The following is a 23,544-nucleotide window of genomic DNA, read 5'->3' on the forward strand; positions in this document are numbered from 1 at the left end:
GTAAGGGGAAGCAATGGGGGGTTCATGGAGGGGGAATGGGGGATACTGGGGGGAATGGGGTAAAATGGGGGGGCAATGGTGGTAATGGGGGGGCAATGGGGGGTATTTGGGGCAATGGGGGGCAATGGGGGGCAATGGGGGGGTAACGGGGGGTGCAGTGGGGGGGTCCATGCGGTCACGGGGTTCTGACCCCCCCACCCCCTGTGTGTCCGTGTCTGTGGGGGGGGGGTCTCCAGGCGGGACTTCCTGCAGGAGGCGCGCACCCTGGGGCGCCTGCGGGACCCCAACATCGTGCGGCTGCTGGGGGTGTGCGCGGGGGGGGGGCCGCTCTGCATCATCACCGAGTACATGGAGCACGGCGACCTGCACCGCTTCCTGGGGGGGCCCTGCGGCCCCGCCCTCGGGTACGGACACGCCCCCTTCCCCCACAGACCACGCCCCCTTCCTCCCGGACACGCCCCCCAAAAGACACGCCCCCAAGGGACACGCCCCTAAAAGACACGCCCCCTAAAAGACGCCCCCCCCCCCCCGCAGGTCCTGCCCCCCCCCATGGTGCGGCCCCTTTAAAGCCAGCCCCGCCCCTTCTCTTTAGCCCCTCCCACTTCGTATTAGCCCCTCCCCTTTTCCTTTAGCCCCTTCCCTTTAGCCCCTCCCCTTCGCTTAAGCCCCTCCCATTCACATAAGCCCCTCCCCTTTTCTCTAGTCCCACCCCTTTCCTTTAGCCCCTCCCCTTTTCTTTAGTGCCTCCCCTTCTCCTTTAGCCCCTCCCCTTCCCTTAAGCCCCTCCCCTTTTCTTTAGCCCCTCCCCTTTCCTTTACACCCAACCCCTTGGCTCCACCCCATTTGCATTTCGACCCCACCCCTTCGACCACGCCCCCTTTAGCCCCTCCCACCTCTGTCCATGCCCACAACTGACCACGCCCACAACTGACCACGCCCCCTCCACCTACACCTCTCCCTGACCCCCTCCCTCCGTTCCCACGCCCCCAATCGACCCCACCCTTGGACCACGCCCCCTTTGGCCCCTCCCACTTCCGACCACGCCCCTAAATGACCACGCCCCCTTCACCTACATCCCTCCCTGCCCCTCTCCCTCCGTTCCCACGCCCCCAAATGACCCCACCCTTGGACCACACCCCCTTTAGCTCCTCCCACCTCCGACCACGCCCCTTTCTGACCACGCCCACTCTGACCACGCCCCCTCCTGACCACGCCCACCCCCAGGCTGGGCACCCTGCTGCACGTGGGGGCGCAGATCGCCTCGGGGATGCGCTTCCTGGGGGGGGCTGACCACACCCTATATGACCACGCCCCTATGAGATCACGCCCCCTTTATCCCCTCCCACCTTTAACCACGCCCCCTTATGACCACACCCACTTTGACCACACCCCCCAATTGACCACGCCCCCTCCACCTCCACCTCTCCCTGACCCCTTCCCATGACCCCTATTGACCCCACCCTTGGACCACGCCCCCTTTAGCCCCTCCCACCTTTGACCACGCCCCCTCCTGACCACGCCCACCCCCAGGCTGGGCACCCTGCTGCACGTGGGGGCGCAGATCGCCTCGGGGATGCGCTTCCTGGGGGGGCTGACCACGCCCCTATGAGACCACGCCCCTACGAGACCACGCCCACTATCTGACCACGCCCCTTTCTGACCACGCCCACTTTGACCACACCCCCAATTGACCACGCCCCCTCCACCTCCACCTCTCCCTGACCCCCTCCCTCCGTTCCCACGCCCCCAAATGACCCCACCCTTGGACCACGCCCCCTTTGGCCCCTCCCACCTTTGACCACGCCCCTTTCTGGCCACGCCCACCCCAGGCTGGGCACCCTGCTGCACGTGGGGGCGCAGATCGCCTCGGGGATGCGCTTCCTGGGGGGGCTGACCACGCCCCTATGAGACCACGCCCCTACGAGACCACGCCCACTATCTGACCACGCCCCTTTATGACCACGCCCACTTTGACCACACCCCCCAGTTGACCACGCCCCCTCCAACTACACCTCTCCCTGACCCCCTCCCTCCCTTCCCACGCCCCCAATCGACCCCACCCTTGGACCACGCCCCCTTTTAGCCCCTCCCACCTCTGACCACGCCCCCTTTAGTCCCTCCCACCTCTAACCACGCCCCCAATTGACCACGCCCCTTCCATCTACACCTCTCCCTGACCCCCTCCCTCCGTTCCCACGCCCCCAATCGACCCCACCCTTGGACCACGCCCCCTTTGGCCCCTCCCACTTCCGACCACGCCCCTAAATGACCACGCCCCCTTCACCTACATCCCTCCCTGCCCCTCTCCCTCCGTTCCCACGCCCCCAAATGACCCCACCCTTGGACCACACCCCCTTTAGCTCCTCCCACCTCCGACCACGCCCCTTTCTGACCACGCCCACTCTGACCACGCCCCCTCCTGACCACGCCCACCCCCAGGCTGGGCACCCTGCTGCACGTGGGGGCGCAGATCGCCTCGGGGATGCGCTTCCTGGGGGGGGCTGACCACACCCTATATGACCACGCCCCTATGAGATCACGCCCCCTTTATCCCCTCCCACCTTTAACCACGCCCCTTATGACCACACCCACTTTGACCACACCCCCCAATTGACCACGCCCCCTCCACCTCCACCTCTCCCTGACCCCTTCCCATGACCCCTATTGACCCCACCCTTGGACCACGCCCCCTTTAGCCCCTCCCACCTTTGACCACGCCCCCTCCTGACCACGCCCACCCCCAGGCTGGGCACCCTGCTGCACGTGGGGGCGCAGATCGCCTCGGGGATGCGCTTCCTGGGGGGGCTGACCACGCCCCTATGAGACCACGCCCCTACGAGACCACGCCCACTATCTGACCACGCCCCTTTCTGACCACGCCCACTTTGACCACACCCCCAATTGACCACGCCCCCTCCACCTCCACCTCTCCCTGACCCCCTCCCTCCGTTCCCACGCCCCCAAATGACCCCACCCTTGGACCACGCCCCCTTTGGCCCCTCCCACCTTTGACCACGCCCCTTTCTGGCCACGCCCACCCCCAGGCTGGGCACCCTGCTGCACGTGGGGGCGCAGATCGCCTCGGGGATGCGCTTCCTGGGGGGGCTGACCACGCCCCTATGAGACCACGCCCCTACGAGACCACGCCCACTATCTGACCACGCCCCTTTATGACCACGCCCACTTTGACCACACCCCCCAGTTGACCACGCCCCCTCCAACTACACCTCTCCCTGACCCCCTCCCTCCCTTCCCACGCCCCCAATCGACCCCACCCTTGGACCACGCCCCCTTTTAGCCCCTCCCACCTCTGACCACGCCCCCTTTAGTCCCTCCCACCTCTAACCACGCCCCCAATTGACCACGCCCCTTCCATCTACACCTCTCCCTGACCCCCTCCCTCCGTTCCCACGCCCCCAATCGACCCCACCCTTGGACCACGCCCCCTTTAGCCCCTCCCACTTCCGACCACGCCCCTAAATGACCACGCCCCCTTCACCTACATCCCTCCCTGCCCCTCTCCCTCCGTTCCCACGCCCCCAAATGACCCCACCCTTGGACCACACCCCCTTTAGCCCCTCCCACCTCCGACCACGCCCCTTTCCGACCACGCCCACTCTGACCCCGCCCCTTTCTGGCCACGCCCACCCCCAGGCTGGGCACCCTGCTGCACGTGGGGGCGCAGATCGCCTCGGGGATGTGCTTCCTGGGGGGGCTGACCACACCCTATATGACCACGCCCCTATGAGACCACGCCCCCTTTATCCCCTCCCACCTTTAACCACGCCCCTTATGACCACACCCACTTTGACCACACCCCCCAATTGACCACGCCCCCTCCACCTCCACCTCTCCCTGACCCCTTCCCATGACCCCTATTGACCCCACCCTTGGACCACGCCCCCTTTAGCCCCTCCCACCTTTGACCACGCCCCCTCCTGACCACGCCCACCCCCAGGCTGGGCACCCTGCTGCACGTGGGGGCGCAGATCGTCTCGGGGATGCGCTTCCTGGGGGGGCTGACCACGCCCCTATGAGACCACGCCCCTATGAGACCACGCCCCTTTCTGACCACGCCCCTTTCTGACCACGCCCACTTTGACCACGCCCCCCAATTGACCACGCCCCCTCCAACTACACCTCTCCCTGACCCCCTCCCTCCCTTCCCACGCCCCCAATCGACCCCACCCTTGGACCACGCCCCCTTTGGCCCCTCCCACTTCCGACCACGCCCCTAAATGACCACGCCCCCTTCACCTACATCCCTCCCTGCCCCTCTCCCTCCGTTCCCACGCCCCCAAATGACCCCACCTTTGGACCACACCCCCTTTAGCTCCTCCCACCTCCGACCACGCCCCTTTCTGACCACGCCCACTCTGACCACGCCCCCTCCTGACCACGCCCACCCCCAGGCTGGGCACCCTGCTGCACGTGGGGGCGCAGATCGCCTCGGGGATGCGCTTCCTGGGGGGGCTGACCACGCCCCTATGAGACCACGCCCCTATGAGACCACGCCCACTCTCTGACCACGCCCCTTATGACCACACCCACACGTGACCACGCCCCCTTTGACTACACTTCTCCCTGACCCTCTCCCTCCCTGACCCCCTCCCTCCCTTCCCACGCCCCCTATTGACCCCACCCTTGGACCACGCCCCCTTTGGCCCCTCCCACCTTTGACCACGCCCCCTCCTGACCACGCCCACCCCCAGGCTGGGCACCCTGCTGCACGTGGGGGCGCAGATCGCCTCGGGGATGCGCTTCCTGGCGGGGCTGAACTTCGTGCACCGGGACCTGGCCACCCGCAACTGCCTGGTGGGCGACGGCTTCCGGGTGAAGGTGGCGGATTTCGGGATGAGCCGCCACCTCTACGCCGCCGACTACTACCGGGTGCGAGGCCGGGCCCTGCTGCCCATCCGCTGGATGGCCTGGGAGTGCATCCTGATGGTGAGGGGGGGGGCACCGGGACATAAAGGGTTAATGGGGTTTGGGGTCTGGGAGGGCATCCTGATGGTGAGCCGGGAGGGAAGGGGTTAATGGGGTCTGGGAGGGCAGCCTCATGGGGAGGGGGGCTCCGGGACATAAAGGGTTAATGGGGTTTGGGGGAGGTAATGGGGTCTGGGAGTGCATCCTGATGGGGTGGGGGGCACCGGGACATAAAGGGTTAACGGGGTCTGGGAGTGCATCCTGATGGTGAGCCAGGAAGGAAGGGGTTAATGGGGTCTGGGAGGGCAGCCTCATGGGGAGGGGGGCACCGGGACATAAAGGGTTAATGGGGTTTGGGGGAAGAAAATGGGGGTTTGGGTCACTCTGGGGGGAGTTAAGGGGGTTTGGGGGGAGGTAATGGGGTCTGGGGGTGCATCCTGATGGTGAGCCGGGAGGGAAGGGGTTAATGGGGTCTGGGAGGGCATCCTGATGGGGAGGAGGGCACCGGGACATAAAGGGTTAATGGGGTTTGGGGGCTGGGAGGGCATCCTCATGGTGAGGGGGGCACCGGGAGATAAAGGGTTAATGGGGTTAATGGGGTCTGGGAGGGCATCCTGATGGGGAGTGAGGGGGGCAACAAGGGGTTAATGGGGTTAATGGGGTCTGGGGGAGGTAATAAAGTCTAGGGGTGAGGGGGACACTGGGAGATAAAGGGTTAATGGGGTTTGGGGTCTGGGAGTGCATCCTCATGGTGAGGGGGGCACCGGGAGATAAAGGGTTAATGGGGTTAATGGGGTTAATAGGGTTAATGGGGTCTGGGAGTGCATCCTCGTGGTGGGGGGGGGCAACAAGGGGTTAATGGGGTTAATGGGGTTAATGGGGTCTGGGGGAGGTAATGGGGTCTGGGAGTGCATCCTGATGGTGAGCCAGGAGGGAAGGGGTTAATGGGGTGTGGGAGGGCAGCCTCATGGGGAGGGGGGCTCCGGGACATAAAGGGTTAATGGGGTTTGGGGGAGGTAATGGGGTCTGGGAGTGCAACCTGATGGGGTGGGGGGCACCGGGACATAAAGGGTTAACGGGGTCTGGGAGTGCATCCTGATGGTGAGCCGGGAGGGAAGGGGTTAATGGGGTTTGGGGGAAGATAAGGGGGGTTTGGGTAACTTTGGGGGGAGTTAAGGGGGTTTTGGGGTAGATAATGGGGGTTTGGGGACAGATAATGGGGGTTTGGGGGTGAGGGGGGCACCAGGAGATAAAGGGTTAACGGGGTTTGGGGTCTGGGAGTGCATCCTCATGGTGAGCCGGGAGGGAAGGGGTTAATGGGGTTAATGGGGTCTGGGGGTGAGGGGGGCACCGGGAGGGAAAGGGTTAATGGGGTTTGGGGGAAGAAAATGGGGGTTTGGGTCACTTTGGGGGGAGTTAAGGGGGTTTTGGGGACAGATAATGGGGGTCTGGGAGTGCATCCTGATGGGGAGCTTTTTTTCTTTTTTCCCTTTTTTCCCTTTTTTTTCCTTTTTTTCTCTTTTTTCCTTTTTTTTTCCTTTTTTTCCCTTTTTTTTCTTTTCTTTCCTTTTTTCCCTTTTTTTTCCCCTTTTTTCCTTTTTTTTTCCCTTTTTTTTCCCTTTTTTCCTTCTTTCCCCCTTTTTTCCCTTTTTTCCCCTTTTTTTCCTTTTATTTCCTTTTTCCCTTTTTCCCCTTTTTCCCCTTTTTTCCCTTTTTTTTCCCATTTTTCCCTTTTTTTCCTTTTATTCCCCTTTTTTCCCTTTTTTCCTTTTTTTTCCTTTTTTCCCTTTTTTTCCTTTTTTCCCTTCTTTCCCCTTTTTTCCCTTTTTCTCTTTTTATTCCTTTTTTTTCCCTTTTTTCTTTTTTTTTCATTTTTTTCCCTTTTTTTCCCTTTTTTTCCTTTTTTTCTCTTTTTTCCTTTTTTTTTCCTTTTTTTTCCTTTTTTTTCCCTTTTTTTCCTTTTTTTCTCTTTTTTTCCTTTTTTTTTCCTTTTTTTCCTTTTTTCCATTTTTTTCCTTTTTTTTCCCTTTTTTCCCTCTTTTCCCTCTTTCCCCTTTTTTTTCCCTTTTTTTCCCTTTTTTTCCTTTTCTCCCCATTTTTTCCTTTTTCCCTTTTCCCTTTTTATTCCTTTTTTCCCCTTTTTTCATTTTTTTCCTTTTTTTCCTTTTTTTCCCTTTTTTCCTTTTTTTTTCTTTATTCTCTTTTTTCCCTTTTTTCCTTTTTTTCCCCTTTTTTCCCTCTTTTTCCCTTTTTTTTCCCATTTTTCCCTTTTTTTTCATTTAATTTCCCTTTTTCCCTTTTTTTTTTTTTTTTCCTTTTTTTCCCTTTTTTTTTCCTTTTTCCCCTTTTTTCCCTTTTTTCCTTTTTTCCCCTATTTTAGGGGACTTTCACCCCGGCCAGCGACGCCTGGGCTTTTGGGGTGACGCTGTGGGAGGTGCTGACGCGGTGCCGGGAGCAGCCCTACGGGGCCCTGAGCGACGAGCAGGTCATCGCCAACGCCGGCCACCACTTCCGAGCACAGGGCCGCCAGGTGGGGGCACTGGGAGGCACTGGGAGGCACTGGGAGGGACTGGGAGGGGACTGGGAGGGGACTGGGAGGGGCTGGGAGGAGGATAGAGGGCACTGGGAGGGGGCTGGGAGGGACTGGGAGGAGGATAGAGGGGACTGGGAGGGACTGGGAGGGACTGGGAGGCACTGGGAGGGGGCTGGGAGGGGACTGGGAGGGGCTGGGAGGGACTGGGAGGCACTGGGAGGGGGCTGGAGGGCATTGGGAGGGACTGGGAGGCACTGGGAGGGGGCTGGAGGGCATTGGGAGGGACTGGGAGGATGATGGGAGATGCTGGGAGGCACTGGGAAGGGACTGGGAAGGGACTGGAGGGGACTGGGAAGATACTGGGGGTCACTGGGAGGACACTGGGGGGAGCGAAGGGTTACTGGGAGGGACCAGGAAGCAACTGGGAGGGACTGGGAAGCAACTGGGGCATACTGGGAGGCACTGGGAGCTACTGGGAAGTACTGGGAGGACACTGGGGGGAACAAAGGGCTACTGGGATGGACTGGGAAGCAACTGGGATGTACTGGGCATCCCCAATAACACCCCTCCCAGCCTCCCCATGCCTCCCGGTGCCCCCTCACCCCCCCTAACCCTTGGTGACCCCTAACCCCTGATGACCCCTAATGACCCCTGATGACCTTTGACCCCTCCCTGATGACCTTTGACCCCTCCCTGACGACCTTTGACCCCTCCCGGTGACCTTTTACCCCTCCCTGATGACCTTTGACCCCTCCCTGATGACCTTTGACCCCTCCCAATGACCTTTGACCCCTCCCTGATGACCTTTAACCCCTCCCGGTGACCTTTGACCCCTCCCTGACGACCTTTGACCCCTCCCTGATGACCTTTGACCCCTCCCAGATGACCTTTGACCCCTCCCTGACGACCTTTAACCCCTCCCAGTGACCTTTAACCCCTCCCTGACGACCTTTGACCCCCTCCCGGTGACCTTTGACCCCCCGGTGACCCCCAGGAGTACCTGCCCCGGCCCCCCGGCTGCCCCCCGGCGCTGCACGGGGTGATGCTGCGCTGCTGGGCCCGCGACGCCGCCGACCGCCCGTCCTTCGGCCTCCTCCACCGCCTCCTCCGCCACCACGCCGGCCTCGCCTGAGCCCCCCCGAGACCCCCCGAGACCCCCCAAGACCCCCCGGGTCTCCCCCGGGTCTTCCCGGCCTTCCTCCCGCGGCCTCCATCGCCCTCCTCTTCCTCCTGCGGCCTCCTCGGCCTCGCCTGGCCTCATCTTCCTCGGCCTCGTCTTCCAGTTTTGGCCTCCTCCTTCAGCCTCCTCTTCCTCTGTCTGCTTCTTCTTCCTCCCACAGCCTCCTCTTCCTCACCTGGCCTCCTTCCTCAGCCTCCTCTTCCTTGCTCATCTTCCTCCCACAGCCTCCTCTTCCTCCTCTTCCTCACCTGGCCTCCTCCCTCAGCCTCTTCTTCCTCGCCTGGCCTCCTTCCTCAGCCTCCTCTTCCTCCCCTGGCCTCCTCCATCAGCCTCCTCTTCCTCCTCTTCCTCCCCTGGCCTCCTTCCTCAGCCTCCTCTTCCTCCTCTTCCTCACTTAGCCTCCTTCCCCAGCCTCTTCTTCCTCCCCCAGCCTCCTCTTCCTCCCTCCTTCCTCCCATCCTCCAGCCTCCCCCCTGCCAGTGTCCTTCATCCCCATCTTCATCCCCTCGTGTTTCAGCCTCCTCCTTCCTCCTCCTCCTCCTCCTCCTTGTCCTTCATCCTCCCCTCGGCCTCCTTCCTCCTCCTCCTCCTCATCCTTCATCACCATCCTCTTCCTCCAGCCTTCATCCTCCTTGCCCTTCATCCTCCTTCATCCTCCTCCTCCTCCTCTTCCTCCTTGCCCTTCATCCTCCCCTCAGCCTCCTTCCTCCTCCTCCTCGGCCTTCATCACCATCCTCTTCCTCCCTCCTCCTCCTCCTCCTCCTCCTCCTCCCCTCCCCACGGGACCAGGGGGGCCCGGGGGGCGTTAATTAACCCACCCCCCCCAGCCTCGTTAATTATTATTGCTGTAATTATCGGCCGCCCCGCGGAGATTCGGACGCGAATACACGGCGGGATCGGGGCTGCCGCTCTCTGCCTCCTCGGGGGAAATTTGGGGACATTTGGGGTCGTTTGGGGACATTTTGGGTCATTTGGGGTCGTTTGGGGGCACCTGGGGACATTTGGGGTCTCTTGGGGTCGTTTGGGGTCATTTGGGGTCGTTTGGGGACATTTGGGGGCACTTGGGGTCTCTTGGGGACATTTGGGGACATTTGGTGTCCCTTGGGGACATTTTGGGGACATTTTGGGGTTATTTTGGGGTCCCTTTGGGGACGTTTGGGTCCTTTTGGGGCCCTTTGGGGACATTTTGGGGACATTTGGGGCCATTTGGGTCCCTTTGGGGCCATTTTGGGGCCATTTAGGGTTCCCTGGGGCCATTTGGGGGTTATTTGGGTCCCTTTGGGGCCATTTGGATCCATTTGGGGCCATTTTGGGTGCCTGTGGGATCATTTTGGGGCCCTTTGAGGTCATTTTGGTGTCCCTTTGGGGACATTTGGGTCCTTTTGGGGCCCCTTTGGAGTTATTTTGGGGTCATTTGGGGCAATTTGGGTCCCTTTGGGGTCCCTTTGTGGTCCTTTTGGGGCTATTTGGGTCCCTTTGGGTCCCTTTGGGGTTATTTTGGGGCCCTTTGGGATCATTTTTGGGCCCTTTGGGGTCCCTTTGGGGACATTTGGGTCCTTTTGGGGCCCCTTTGGGATCATTTGGGGTCCCCTGGGGCCATTTAGGGTCATTTCAGGGCTATTTGGGTCCCTTTGGGGCAATTTGTCCCCTGTCGCGCGCCCCCCCCGCCCCCCCCCCGCGTGACTCAGGGCTCGGGAACGCGCCCCCCTCCCCCCCCCCCATTGCGCAACGCGGGGAAATCCCGGCCGTGACGTCACACGGGGGGGGGGGGGGACAGGAAGCCGGGGGGGTCGTATGGGGGCTATAGGGGAGGGGGATGGGGGGGGGTCTGCGCCCCTATAGCCCCCCCCGGGCAGCCCCCCCTGCCCTATATGGCCCCTATACGTGCCCCTATAGCCCCTATACCCCCCCTCACGGCCCCTATATGTGCCCCTATAGCCCCTATACGTGCCCCTATACCCCCCCCCGGCCCCTATATATTCCCCTACAACCCCTATGCACACCATATAGCCCCTATACCCCCCCCGACCCCTATATATTCCCCTATAGCCCCCCCCCGCGCAGCCCCGAGCTCCCTATAGCCGCCCCCTATAGCCCCCCGTGCAGCCCCTATAGCCCCAGAGCCCTTCATACCCCCCCTATAGCCCCCCACGCACCCCCTATAGCCCCCCATGCACCCCCTATAGCCCTCTATATAGCCCCCATGTCCCCTATAGACCTTATATAGACCCTATATAGACCCTATAACCCCCATATACCCCCCCATACACCCCCTATAGCCCCCTATATAGCCCCCATGCGCCCTATAGACTCTATATAGACCCCATACACCCCCTATAGCCCCCCATACGCCCCCTATAGCCCCCTATATAGCCCCCATGCGCCCTATAGACCCTATATAGACCCCATACACCCCCTATAGCCCCCCATACGCCCCCTATAGCCCCCTATATAGCCCCTATAGCCCCCCATACGCCCCCTGTGGCCCCTTATATAGCCCCCATGCCCCCCATAGACCCTATATAAACCCTATATAGACCCTATAGCCCTCCATACACCCCCTATAGCCCCCCATACACCCCCCTATAGCCCCCTATATAGTCCCCCTGCACCCTATAGACCTTATATAGACCCCCTATAGCCCCCTATATACCCCCCATACCCCCTATAGCCCCAATAGAGCCCCTATAGCCCCCCTATAGCCCCCCTATAGCCCCCCCTTTCCCCCCCTCCCCTCCCCGTACGGGCGGGGAATTCCCCGCCAGGCCACGCCCCCAATCCCCTTAACCACACCCCCAATCCCCTTAACCACGCCCACCACCCCGCCCCTTCACCTCCCTCCCCGGAGGCCACGCCCCCCTCCTCTCCCCTCACCCAATAGGAGCCGGCGCGGGGGGCGTGGCCTCGCCGGCCGCTATAAAAGCGGCGCCGGGGGCCGGCGGCCGCCATTTTGTGCCATGACGGCGGCGACGGCGGCGGCTCCAGCGGCGGCTCCGTTCCCCAGCGGGGTCTGGGGGGGTCCGGGGGGGTTGGCGCCGACCCCCCCCCGTTATTTCACCTTCGAGCCCCCCGCCGGGCCCAGCGGAGCCCCCCGGCCCCGCCGCCGGCACCGCCGCGTCCTCTACCCGCCCGCCGTGAGTACCTCGGCCTGGCTTTGAGGGGGGTTTTGGGGGGCTGGGGGGGGCACCAGGCCTCGCCCCCTCCCCCCCTTTATACCCCCGGGACACCAAATTTGGCCTGGGGGGGGGGGGGGGCAGGAAGCGGCTCATTTCCGGGGGGGGGAGGGGGGTGAGTCACGGTCCGGGTGACTCAGCCCCGCGTGGAGCCCCGGGGGGGGGGAAGGCAGGGGTGGGGGGGGTCAAGGGGTTGATTATTGCCCCCCCCCGGGGCAGCATTCCCCCCCCGGGGCAATTAATTGCACTTAATTAGGGGTTATTACCCCAGGATCGTTTTGGAAGCTAAGCAGGGTCCGGCTCGGTTTCCTCTTGGATGGGTTCCCTCACGCGAGCTCTATGGGGTTGTTACCAGGAGGGGGATTTTTCCCCAAATCATGTTTTTTTTTCCCCCCAAATTTATAACCCATATGCAGGGGGGGGGTGTAGGGGTTAATTATTGCCCCCCAAGGCAATTAATTGCAATTAATTAGGGGTTATTACCCCCGGACCGTCTTGGAAGCTAAGCAGGGTCCTCCCGGGTTTCCTCTTGGATGGGTTCCCTAACACGAGTTCTATGGGGCTGTAACCAGGAGGGGGATTTTTCCCAAAACTACGTTTTTTTTTCCCAAAAAAATCTAATCCATGGGCGGGGAGGGCATAGGAGTTAATTATTGCCCCCTCAGGGCAGCATTCCTCCCCCGGGGGCAATTAATTGGGCTTAATTAGGGGTTATTACCCCCAGATCGTTTTGGAAGCTAAGCAGGGTCCACCCGGGTTTCCTCTTGGATGGGTTCCCCAATGCGATCTCTACAGGGTTGTAACCGGGGGTTGGAACTTCACCAAATAATGCCTTTTTTTCCCCGAAAAATGATTTTCTAACCCAATTTTTCATTTTTTTTACCTCTTTTAGGTGCGAAGGCCGCCCCCAACGGAGGAACCGTGCGCGGCCAAGCGCCTGCTGATCCTGCTGCTGGCCGTGGTGGGCGCCCAGGTCTACAGCGCGCCGGGGGACGCAGCACCCACGGTGGCACCCGACGCGGCCGTGACCCCCCCGGTGACACCCGACACGGCCGTGACCCCCCCGGTGACACCCGACGTGACCTTGAACACCCCCTCTGTGACCCGTGAGCTGCCCAGGACGGCGGTGACAACGTGCCCACCCAACGGGACCCTCGTAAGGACGCACGCGGGGGCACCCATGGGTGCCTCCTGCCCGCGGCTGCTGCTGCTGTCACCCACCCTGCACCCCCACAACGGCACGGCCGAGGGCGCTGCCCGCTGAGGGGGCCACCCGGGACCCTCCTCACCTTTTGGGGTGACCCTACAAGACGTCACCAGCACCCCGGGGTGGCACCCGGCACCCCGCCGCCGTGCCTGGTCCCGTTGGACTAATGGGAGCGACGCCCAGCACCCATGGGTGCCCCCCGCCTCGCCCTCGGGGCGGCACCCAGCACCCCAGTGACGTTTTGGGGCCGGACACTACAATATCAGGGCTGTGATGGTACCCAGCACCCCTTCGGGGGGGGTGCTCAGCACCCATGGGTGCCCCTACCTCACCCTCGGGGCCGTGAGGGTGCCCCTCACCCAGCCTCGCTTCCCCTCCCCCCTCCCACTATTTATTTATTGTATTTATTTCTCCGTTATTTAATTGGGGGGAATTATTTAATTGTGGATTATTTAAGGCTATTTAATTCGGGGTTATTTAACGTGATTTCGGGGTTGTTTATACAATAACTTATTTAACACGAGTCGCTGCTGTGTCGTCATTCGAGCTTTGCGTCACCCCACAACCCCCAAAAAAAGAGAAATTTCACGATTTCTGCCCCAAATTCCCAATTTGGGGGGGCAGAAGACCCGAAAAGAAAGCACCGTTTGGGGTAAAAAGCACCATTTTGGGTAGAAAACACTGTTTTGGGTAGAAAGCACCACTTTTCATCGCGAGTCGGCCGTTTATTGAACCGACCCGGGATACAAAGTCAAAGTCACACCAGAAAATAACACCAAAAAAAGGCAAATTCTATCATTTTTTTTAAAAAAAGGGGCTGAAATCAGCCCGGTTTGCTCCCGTTTTGGGTGTAGAAAGCGGGGGATTGGGCAAACCCAGCACTGCGGCTCCGCACAAGGTAACAAATCGAGTCCAAAACGTGATTTTCAGTGCTGGTTTCTTGTGCAGATGGCCCGAATCTGGGCTTTTTTCCCCCAAATCCAGCGGGAGCATCGCTGCGTGGCCGCGGAAGGGCCAAAACTTCATGAACAAGACACAAAAAAACGGTATAAAATAACCCAAAATTGCAATTATCGTCTGCTGATAGCAGACGGGCCTGCCACCCCCCACCCACCCCCTAAAAGAAATCCACGTTGGGGCAGAAAAAGGGGGAAAAACCCGAAAAAAGCCCTTTTTCTGCTTCAGTTTTTGAACGTTCCCGAGCGCCGCCCTTTGGGGACAGTCCTGGGAGATTTGGTAAATCCACAGGAGGAGGAAAAACGGGGGGGAAACGGGTCAAAAAAGGGAGCGGGGTGGCCCCAAAATAGGGGACGGCCCCATAAAATGGGGGGGACCCCAAAAAAGGGGGACCCCAAGAGGTGCCCCAGGGTGGGAACAGCCCGAGTCCTGCTGGAAATGTGCGTTTTGGCTGGTTTTTACCCAAAAAAGGGGCAACGGGAGGGGAGGGGGGCTGGTAGGTGGGTGGGGAGGATGAGGATGGTGAGGGTGGGGATGAAGATGATGATGGTGGTGAAAATGGGGATGAAGATGATGAGGATGAAGATGATGGTGATGAAGATGACGGTGAAGATGGGGATGGTGATGAAGATGATGGGGATGAAGATGATGATGGCGATGGCTCTGGAGGTGAGGATGATGATGGGGATGAAGATCGGGGGCTGGAGGTGCAGGTGAGGATGATGATGGTGGGGATGAAGGAGCTGATAACAGCGGTGAGGGTCACGGTGGTGGTGAGGATGAGGAGGAGGGTGATGAAGATGGGGATTGGGGTGAGGAAGATGATGGGGATGAGGATGATGAGGATGGGAGTGTTGATAGCGATGGAGGTGATGAAGATGATGGTGAGGATGATGATGATGGTTGGGGCTGATTGTGATGAAGATGACGGTGAGGATCAGGGCGATGAGCATGATGATGGCGAGGATGAAGATGGGGATGGAGGGCGTGATGATGATGATGAAGGGGATGAAGATGCCGATATGGCGGTGAGGATGATGATGGTGATGACGGTGAGGATGAAGATGACGGTTGGGGCTGACGATGATGAAGATGATGACGGTGAGGTTCATGGTGATGACGGTGAGGATGATGACGGTGAAGGTGATGAAGATGATGATGGTGAGGATGAAGATGACGGTTGGGGCTGACGATGATGAAGATGATGATGGTGAGGCTCATGGCGATGATGGTGAGGATGATGAAGATGATGACGGTGAGGATGACGATGGAGCCGGAGGGGCCAATCCCGAGCCCCCTTGTGCCCGAGACCCCCCCCGGGCCCCCCGCCGGGCTCTCCTGAGGGGGGGTCCCACGGCCCCGCGCCCGCCCCCGCTCAGTTGATGAGGGAGGAGGCCGGGGGGGCGCCCGGGGGGGAGGCGGCCGGGGGGAAGGCGGGGGGGGGGAAGGCGCGGGCCGGGAACGGGAGGGCCCAGGGCAGCTCCAGGGGGGGCAGGGGCAGGGCGGCGGGGGCGGCGGGGAAGGGGGGCAGCGGGGGGGCGGGGAAGGCGCCGGGGGGCAGCGGCGGGGCCGGGGCGGCGTTGACGCTGGAGATGGCGTTGACGTTGGCGTTGACGCTAGAGTTGACGTTGGCGTTGACGTTGGAGATAGCGTTGACGTTGGCGTTGGTGTTGGCGTTGGTGATGACGTTGGCGATGGCGTTGATGTTGGCGTTGACGTTGGCGTTGACGCTAGTGTTGGCGTTGATGTTGGAGTTGGCGTTGACGTTGGCGTTGACGTTGGGGATAGCGTTGACGATGGCGTTGATGTTGGCGTTGACGTTGGCGTTGACGCTAGCGTTGGCGTTGACGACGGCGCTGGCCTTGGCCTTGTCCCCGGCGTGGGTGCGCTGGTGCCGGTTGAGGTGGGAGCTGCGGCTGAAGCACTTGGCGCACTCGGGGCACTTGTAGGGCTTCTCGCCGGTGTGCACGCGCCGGTGGATGGTGAGCTCGGAGCGCTGGATGAAGCTCTTGCCGCACTCGGGGCAGCCGTAGGGCTTCTCGCCCAGGTGGGTGCGCCGGTGGGTGAGGAGGTTGGAGGAGACGCTGAAGCACTTGGCGCACTCGGGGCACTTGTAGGGCTTCTCCCCGGTGTGCATGCGCCGGTGGATGGTCAGGTCCGACTTCTGGATGAAGCCCTTGCCGCAGTCGCCGCAGGCGTAGGGCTTCTCCCCGGTGTGGATGCGCCGGTGCTTGACCAACGCCGAGCGTTGCCCGAAGCCCTTCCCGCAGTCTCCACATTTGTAGGGTTTTTCCGGCGCCGCGGCCGCGCTCCCACCTCCCCGGCCTTCCTCCTCCTCCTCCTCCTCCTCCTCGCACTCCTTGCCGCAATCGGGGCAGGCGGCGGAAGATCGCGGCGGGGGGCGGCCGCCGGCGTGCGCCCGCTGGTGCTTGAGCAAAGCGGCGCCTTGGCCGAAGCAACGGCCGCACTCTCGGCACTTGTAGAGCCTGCCGTGGCGGTGGGCGGCCAAAAACCCTTCCAAATGCTGCGGGCAGCGGTAGGCGGCTTGCTCGGCGGCGTGGATTTTGCGGTGCCGGTCGAGGTGGGAGCTGACGCTGAAGCTCTTGCCGCAGTCGCCGCAGGCGTAGGGCCGCTCGCCGGTGTGGACGCGGTGATGGCGCTCCAGGTCGGAGCGTTGGATGAAGCCCTTGCCGCAGTCCCCGCAGGCGAAGGGGCGCTCCCCGGTGTGGATCCGGCGATGCTGGGTGAGGTTGGAGCCCCGGCTGAAGCTCTTGCCGCAGTCCCCGCAGCGGTGAGGCCGCTCGCCGCCGTGCGTCTTGCGGTGCTTGGAGAGCGCCGCGCGGTGCCCGAACCCCTTCCCGCACTCCGGGCACCGATGCGGGGCGCCGACGGGTGCCGGCACCCCACCGCCCTCACCCGCCGGCGGCGGACGGGCGCGGGGTTGAGCCCCCGAACGCCCGGCCACGCCGGCGTGGGTGCGGCGATGCCGGTCGAGGTGGGAGCTGACGCTGAAACGCTTGCCGCAGTCGCCGCATGGGTAGGGCCGCTCGCCGGTGTGGACGCGCCGATGGCGCTCCAGGTCGGAGCGTTGGATGAAGCCCTTGCCGCAGTCCCCGCAGCGGTGCGGCCGCTCGCCGGTGTGGATCCGCCGGTGTTGGGCCAGGTTGGAGCCGCGGCTGAAGCCCTTGCCGCACTCCACGCACCGGTGCGGCTTCTCGGTGACGACGGTGACGACGGTGGCGGCGGCGGTGGTGGCACCGCCGCGGCACCGGCGGCCGCACTCGGGGCAGCGCCGGGGTTTGGCGGCGGCGCCGCGGACGCATTCGGTGCACGGCGCCGGCGTGGTGGCCGCCTTCTTCTTGCGGTGGGCTCGGACGGCGGCGTCGGGCGGTGGCGGTGGCGGTGGGGACGGGGACGTGGCCGCGCCGCCCGCTGCCGCCTCCTCGGTGCCTTGAGGAGGATGGGGGGGGGGAGGCGGCGTCAAAGCCCCCCCCCCCCCCCCCTCCGGGACCCCCGCGCCGGGTCCCCAAGTGGTGGCACCGAAGTTGACGCCGGTCCCATTTCCACCCGTTGTCCAAATTTTGGGGGTTTTGGCCTCGTTTTAAGGGGTTTAGGTCTGAATGTGGGGGCCCTGGTTTGAATTTGGGGGGGCCTGGTCGTGGTTTTGAGGGCCCCGCACTGAGTTTGGGGTCCTAACCCTGATCTTGTGCCCAAATTTGGGGTCCCAGGCCCAAATTGGGGTCCCTGGCCTGAATTTAGGGTCCTATTCCTGATCCTATGTCCAAATTGGGGTCCTAGACCTGAAATTGGGGGATTCAGGCCCAAATTTGGGTGCCCAAGGCTAGATTTGGGGGGCCTAGACCTGAATTTGGGGTCCTGTCCCTGATCCTATGCCCAAATTGGGGTCCTAGACCTGAATTTGGGGGGCCTAGACCTGAATTTAGGGTCCTATTCCTGATCCTGTGCCCAAATTGGGGTCCTAGACCTGAATTTGGGGGACTCAGGCCTGAATTTGGGTGCCCAAGGCTAGATTTGGGGGCCTAGACCTGAATTTGGGGTCCTGTCCCTGATCCTGTGCCCAAATTGTGGCCCTAGGCCTAAATTTGGTGGGCCCAGGCCTGAATTTGGGGGTTCCAACCCTAAATTTGGGGTCCTATCCTTTTTCCCATGCCCAAATTAGGGTCTCAGTCCTCAATTTGGGGTCCCAGGCCTGAATTTTGGGTGCCCAGCACTGAATCTGGGGGGCCCAACCCTGAATTTGGGGTCCCATCCACGTCCCTATGCCCAAACTGGGGGCCTGGGCCTAAATTTGGGGCCCTATCTGTATTCCCACGTCCAAATTGGGGGTAAAAAGCCTAAAATTGGGGTCCCACCCATGTTCCTATGCCCAAACTGGGGGTCCCAGTCCCCAAATTGGGGTCCCATCCCATTCCCACACCCAATTTTTGGGTCGCCCCCCCAATTTGGGAGCCCCATCCTCGATCCCATGCCCAAACTGGGGGTCCCGGTCCCCAAACTGGGGTCCCATCCCATTCCCACACCCAATTTTTTGGTCCCCCCCACCCCAATTTGGGGGGTCTCACCCTTTTCCCACCCCCAAACTCAGACTCCCATTCCCCACCTTGAAACCCCCCCCCCAAATTTAAGTCTCTCCCCCTCTCCCCCCCCCATAAATCCCCCCCCCATAAATCCTCCCACCCCAAACCCCAACCCCAACCCCAAACTCCAACCCCAACCCCAAACTCCAACCCCAAACCCCACAATAAAAATTCAGGGGGGGGGTCTCCCCAGCTTTAGGGTCCCACCTCCGTCCCGGGGGGGTCTGGGGGCTCTCTTACGGCCCCGCCGCGGCCCCCCCTGGCCCTGCTCCCGCACCAGCTCCCGCAGCATCTTCTCCACCTGGCTGCGCCCCGCAGTTTGTAGGATCAGCCCCAGCTGGCGCCGCAGATCGGGGTGCAGGGACCCCCCAGACCCCGACCCCAACCCCGACCCCGAAGCCGGTTGCGAGGGGGGGGCGGCCTCCGAGGGGCTGGGGTCGCGGTCGGTTTCGGCTCCTGATGGATTTAAGGGAGGAGGGGGGGGAAAAAAGATCAGTAACCCAAAAAAAAAAAACCCCGAAGTTCGGCCCCAAAATTCCTTCGCCCCAAAATTTACCCCAAAAGTTTACCCCAAAAGTTCAGTACCCCAAAAGTTTACCCCAAGAATTCGATACCCCAAAAATTTACCCCAAAAGTTCACCCCAAAAATTCAATACCCCAAAAGTTTACCCCAAGAATTCGATACCCCAAAAATTTACCCCAAAAGTTCACCCCAAAAATTCAATACCCCAAAAGTTTACCCCAAGAATTCGATACCCCAAAAATTTACCCCAAAAGTTCAGCCCCAAAATTCCTTCGCCCCAAAATTTCATGCCTAAAATTTGCCCCGGAAGTTTGATACCCCAAAAATTCAAAACCCCAAAAATTTACCCCAAAGGTTTACCCCAAAAATTCAATACCTCAAAAATTTACCCCAAAGGTTTACCCCAAAAATTCACAACCCCAAAAGTTCACCCCAGAAATTCACTACCCCAAAATTTTACCCTAAAAGTTTGGCCCCAAAATTCCTTCGCCCCAAAATTTCATGCCTAAAATTCACCCCATAAGTTTGATACCCCAAAAGTTCACCCCAAAAGTTCACCCCAAAAATTCAATACCTCAAAAGTTTACCCCTAAAATTTACCCCCAGAATTCACTACCCCAAGAATTCACCCCAAAAATTTACTCACCCCAATAATTTATCCCCAAAATTTACTCCTAAAATTCGATACCCCAAGAATTCACCCCAAAAATTTACTAACCCCAAAAACTCCCCCCCAAATTTCGCTACCCCAAAGAATTCACCCCAAAAACTTACCCCCCAAAATTCACCCACCCCAAAAACTCCCCCCCAAAACCTCACCCCAAAAATTCCCTAACCCTAAAAATTTCACCCCAAAAATTCCCTCACCCCAAAACCTCACCCCCAAAATTTCACCCCAAACCCCCCCCCACCCCAAAATTTTTTGGGGTCCCCCCCCCTCACCGGGCAGCATCCCGCGGCGCCGCTGGGACTCGGCGAAGGCGGCGATGCGCGGCCAGCTGATGGCGATCTCCTCCGCTGGGGGGGGGGCAGCTCAGGGCAATGCCCCCCCCCCAAAAAAAAAAACCCCAACACCCCCCAAAAAAAGCCAATACCCCCAAAAAAAATCCAACACCAAAAAAAAATCCAGCACCCCAAAAAAAATCCAAAACCCAAAAAAAAAACACCCCAAAAAAATCAAACACCCACCAAAAATATCCAACCCCCCCCAAAAAAAAAACAACCCCCCCCAAAAAAATCCAACCCCCCCAAAAAAAATCCACCCCCCCAAAAAAATATATATATATAAAAAAAACCCCACCCCCCTCCAAAAATCCAACACCCCAAAAAAAATCAAACACCCCCCAAAAAAAAACAACCCCCCCCCAAAAAAAATCCACCCCCCCCCCAAAAAAAAATTAACACCCCCCAAAAAAATCAAACACCCCAAAAAAAAAAATCCAATCCCCCCCCCAAAAAAAATCTAACACCCCCCAAAAAAATAAATTAACCGAATTCCCCGTAAATCACCCCAAAAAAGGCCAGGGTTGGGTTTAATGGGGGGGTGGGTTAGGGTTTTTTTTTTGGGGGGGGGGTATTTGGGGGGGGTATTTTTTGGGGGGGATTTTTGGGGGTTGGGATATTTTGGGGTATTTTGGGGGGGGGGTTTAGGGTTTGGGGTATTTTGGGGTATTTTTGGGGGGGGGGTTTAGGGTTTGGGGGATTTTGGGGGATTTTTTGGGGGGATATTTGGGGGGGGGTAATTTGGGGGGGCATTTGGGGGGCGTATTTTTGGGGAGGGGGTATTTGGGGGGGTAATTTGGGGGTTGGGGTATTTGGGGGGCTATTTTGGGGGGGATTTGGGGGTTTGGGGTATTTTGGGGGGGTATTTGTGGGGTTATTTTTGGGACTGTTTTTTTTGGGGGGGGGGGTTATGGCTTTGGGGAGGGTCCAGCGCCCCCCCCTTATGGGGTCGCAACTGGGATTTACTGGGAAGCAGCCGCTTTTAGGGCTCCGGAACCATTTTGGGGTGAAAACCGCCCGTTTCAGGCAAAAAGCGGGGATGGGGAGGGGAAACCCAAACCCCCCCCCCCGCCCCAAAAATTTTGGGGTCCCCCCCCCCTCACCCAAGGAGATGACGTTCTCGTAGTTCTCCTGCATGGTGCCGGGGGGGGGTCCTAGAGGGGGGGGGGGGGGCACGCGTGGCCCCTGCAACACAAACCCCAAAATCCACCCCATTATTGGGGACCCCCCCAGGGCCCCCCCATTATTTGGGGTCCCCAAAAGCCCCCCCATTATTTGGGACCCCCCCAGGACCACCCTATTATTGGGGGTCCCCAAAAACGCCCCCATTATTGGGGACCCCCCCCAGGACGATCCCATTATTTGGGACCCCCCCAGGGCCCCCCCATTAACTGGGGACCCCAAAAGCCCCCCCATTATTTGGGACCCCCCCCAAAAACCCCCCCAAAACCCCCTTAACCCCCCCCAAAACCCCTTAAACCCCCCCAAAACCCCCCCTTAACCCCCCCCAAACCCCCTCCGACCCCCCCCCCCCATTTATAGGATCACCCCAAAACCCCCCCTTAACCCCCCCCAAAACCCCCCCAAACCCCCTTTAACCCCCCCAACCCCCCCAAAAAAAAACCCTTTAACCCCCCCAAAAACCCCTTAACCCCCCCCCCATCTTTATAGGACCACCCCAACGCCCCCCCCCCCCATTTATAGGATCACCCCAAACCACCCCCCCAACCCCTTTCAACCCCCCCTTAACCCCCCCAAAACCCCCTTAACCCCCCCAAAAAAACCCTTTAACCCCCCCTTAACCCCCCCCCAACCCCCCTTTAACCCCCCCAAGACCCCCCCAAACCCCCTCCGACCCCCCCCCATTTATAGGATCACCCCAAACCCCCCCCCATATCCCCCCCTCCACCCCCCCCATTTCCCCCTCTCCCCCCCCTCCCCTCCCCAATTACCTCGTTCCTTAAAGGGGGGGGGGGGATTTAGGATTCCGGGGGGGGGGGATTTAGGGTTTTTAGGGTTCCCCCCCCAAAAAAAAAACCCCACAAAGGGGGGCTCCGAGCCTGGCCGGGGGCGGCTCCGCCGTGACCCGGATACAAAGCGGCTTCCTCCCCCCCCCCCCCCCCCCCTCCTCCTCTTCCTCAGGGCCCCCCCCTAGCGGCCCCCGCCGCCCCCCGCAGCCCCCCCCCCCGAAAAAAAAAAATTAAAAAAAAAATTAAAAAAAAAAAAAAATTAAAAAAAAATTGAAAAAAAAAGGAAAAAAGAAAAAAAAAATGGGGAGGGAAAGGGAAAAGGGGGGGGGAAATGGGGGGGATTTGGGGGGGATTTGGGGGGGTTGGGGGGGGTTTATGGGGGATTTGGGGGGGATTTGGGATTTTTTGGGGGGAAATGGGGGTTTTTGGGGGGGGTTATGGGGGATTTGGGGAGAATTTGGGGGGATTTGGGGTTTTGGGGGGGGATTTGGGGGGATTTGGGATTTATTTGGGGGGATTTGGGGGGGTTTATGGGGTATTTGGGGGGGATTTGGGATTTTTTTGGGGGGAAATGGGGGATTTGGGGGGATTTGGGGAGAATTTGGGGGGGATTTGGGATTTATTTGGGGGGATTTGGGGTGGTTATGGGGGGTTTGTGGGGGATTTGGGGGGAATTTGGGGGGGATTTGGGATTTTGGGGGCGTTATGGGGGATTTGGGGAGAATTTGGGGGGATTTGGGATTTATTGGGGGGATTTGGGGGGGTTATGGGGGGTTTGTGGGGGATTTGGGGGGATTTGGGATTTTGGGGGGGAAATGGGGAGATTTGGGGGGGATTTGGGGGATTTGGGGGGATTTGGGATTTTTTGGGGGGGGCATTTGGGGGGAATTGGGGGGATTTGGGGGAAATTGGGGGGATTGGGGGGAGTTCGGGGGGGGTTGGGGGGAATTTGGGGAGATTTGGGATTTTGGGGGGGAAATGGGGGGATTTGGGGGGAAAATGGGGGATTTGGGGGGAGTTTATAGGGGATTTGGGGGGTTTATGGGGATTTGGGGGGGTTCGGGGGGATTTGGGATTTTTTTGGGGGGGGAGAAATGGGGGATTTTGAGGATTTTGGGGGGATTTGGGGGGGAAATGGGGGTTTTTGGGGTGTTTATGGGGGATTTGGGGGATTTTGGGGCTGTGGGGTTTTGAGGATTTGGGTTTTTTGGGGTGCATTTAGGGCCCCCTCATCTTTGGGGGCCCCCTCCCACCGGGCAATGCCCCCCCCCCCACCCCCCCGCCCCGCACCCGACCCCGATAGGAGGCAAAGCCCCAAAATTGGTCTTTTTCACCCCAAAAACGGGGCGCAGGGAGAGGCGGGGGGCGCGCTGGGCTCTCGGCCACTTTATTCACCGTACAAACGCAGCCCCCCCCCCAAAAAAAAAAATATAATAATAATAATCACCGCGCGGCCCCAAAATCCCCGGAAACGG

The 23,544-nt window shown here is 60.0% G+C and overlaps 3 protein-coding genes across 3 annotated transcripts in view; 2 read left to right on the forward strand and 1 right to left on the reverse strand.

The window, feature by feature from the left end:
* DDR1 (discoidin domain receptor tyrosine kinase 1) overlaps window positions 1-9,387 on the forward strand; it is a 21,952-nt gene extending 12,565 nt beyond the window's left edge. Inside the window, 4 exon segments of the mRNA XM_084501272.1 lie at window positions 237-404; window positions 4,713-4,947; window positions 7,307-7,450; window positions 8,454-9,387. Coding sequence (XP_084357398.1) covers window positions 237-404; window positions 4,713-4,947; window positions 7,307-7,450; window positions 8,454-8,591 — 685 coding nt within the window. The 3' untranslated portion in view covers window positions 8,592-9,387.
* Window positions 9,388-11,596: 2,209 nt separating this feature from the next.
* Window positions 11,597-13,542, forward strand: IER3 (immediate early response 3; the record flags this gene model as incomplete). The annotated part of the gene is made up of 2 exons (XM_084501310.1): window positions 11,597-11,773; window positions 12,705-13,542. The coding sequence occupies 2 exons, from the start codon at window positions 11,597-11,599 to the stop codon at window positions 13,074-13,076; spliced, it is 549 nt and encodes a 182-aa protein (XP_084357436.1). The 3' UTR covers window positions 13,077-13,542.
* Window positions 13,543-15,163: 1,621 nt separating this feature from the next.
* Window positions 15,164-21,267, reverse strand: LOC311425405 (uncharacterized protein). Its single transcript, XM_084501273.1, has 4 exons — window positions 21,203-21,267; window positions 20,040-20,114; window positions 18,782-19,030; window positions 15,164-17,426 (listed from the first exon to the last, which is right to left on the reverse strand). Exons 1-4 carry the CDS (start codon window positions 21,234-21,236, stop codon window positions 15,352-15,354), a joined length of 2,433 nt encoding a protein of 810 aa, XP_084357399.1. The 5' UTR covers window positions 21,237-21,267; the 3' UTR covers window positions 15,164-15,351.
* Between the last annotated feature and the right edge of the window lie 2,277 nt (window positions 21,268-23,544).

This window comes from Aythya ferina (assembly GCF_964211825.1).
Source record: "Aythya ferina genome assembly, chromosome: 30".
NCBI classification, from domain to species: domain Eukaryota; kingdom Metazoa; phylum Chordata; class Aves; order Anseriformes; family Anatidae; genus Aythya; species Aythya ferina.

Coding starts and splice junctions, on each gene's coding strand:
- LOC311425405 (XM_084501273.1), bottom strand. CDS start 21,236: ATGCAGGAGAACTACGAGAACGTCATCTCCTTGG. Junction 20,115..21,202: donor CGAGAACGTCATCTCCTTGG/GTGAGGGGGGGG, acceptor CCCCCCCCCCAG/CGGAGGAGATCGCCATCAGC. Junction 17,427..18,781: donor CAGACCCCCCCGGGACGGAG/GTGGGACCCTAA, acceptor ATCCTCCTCAAG/GCACCGAGGAGGCGGCAGCG.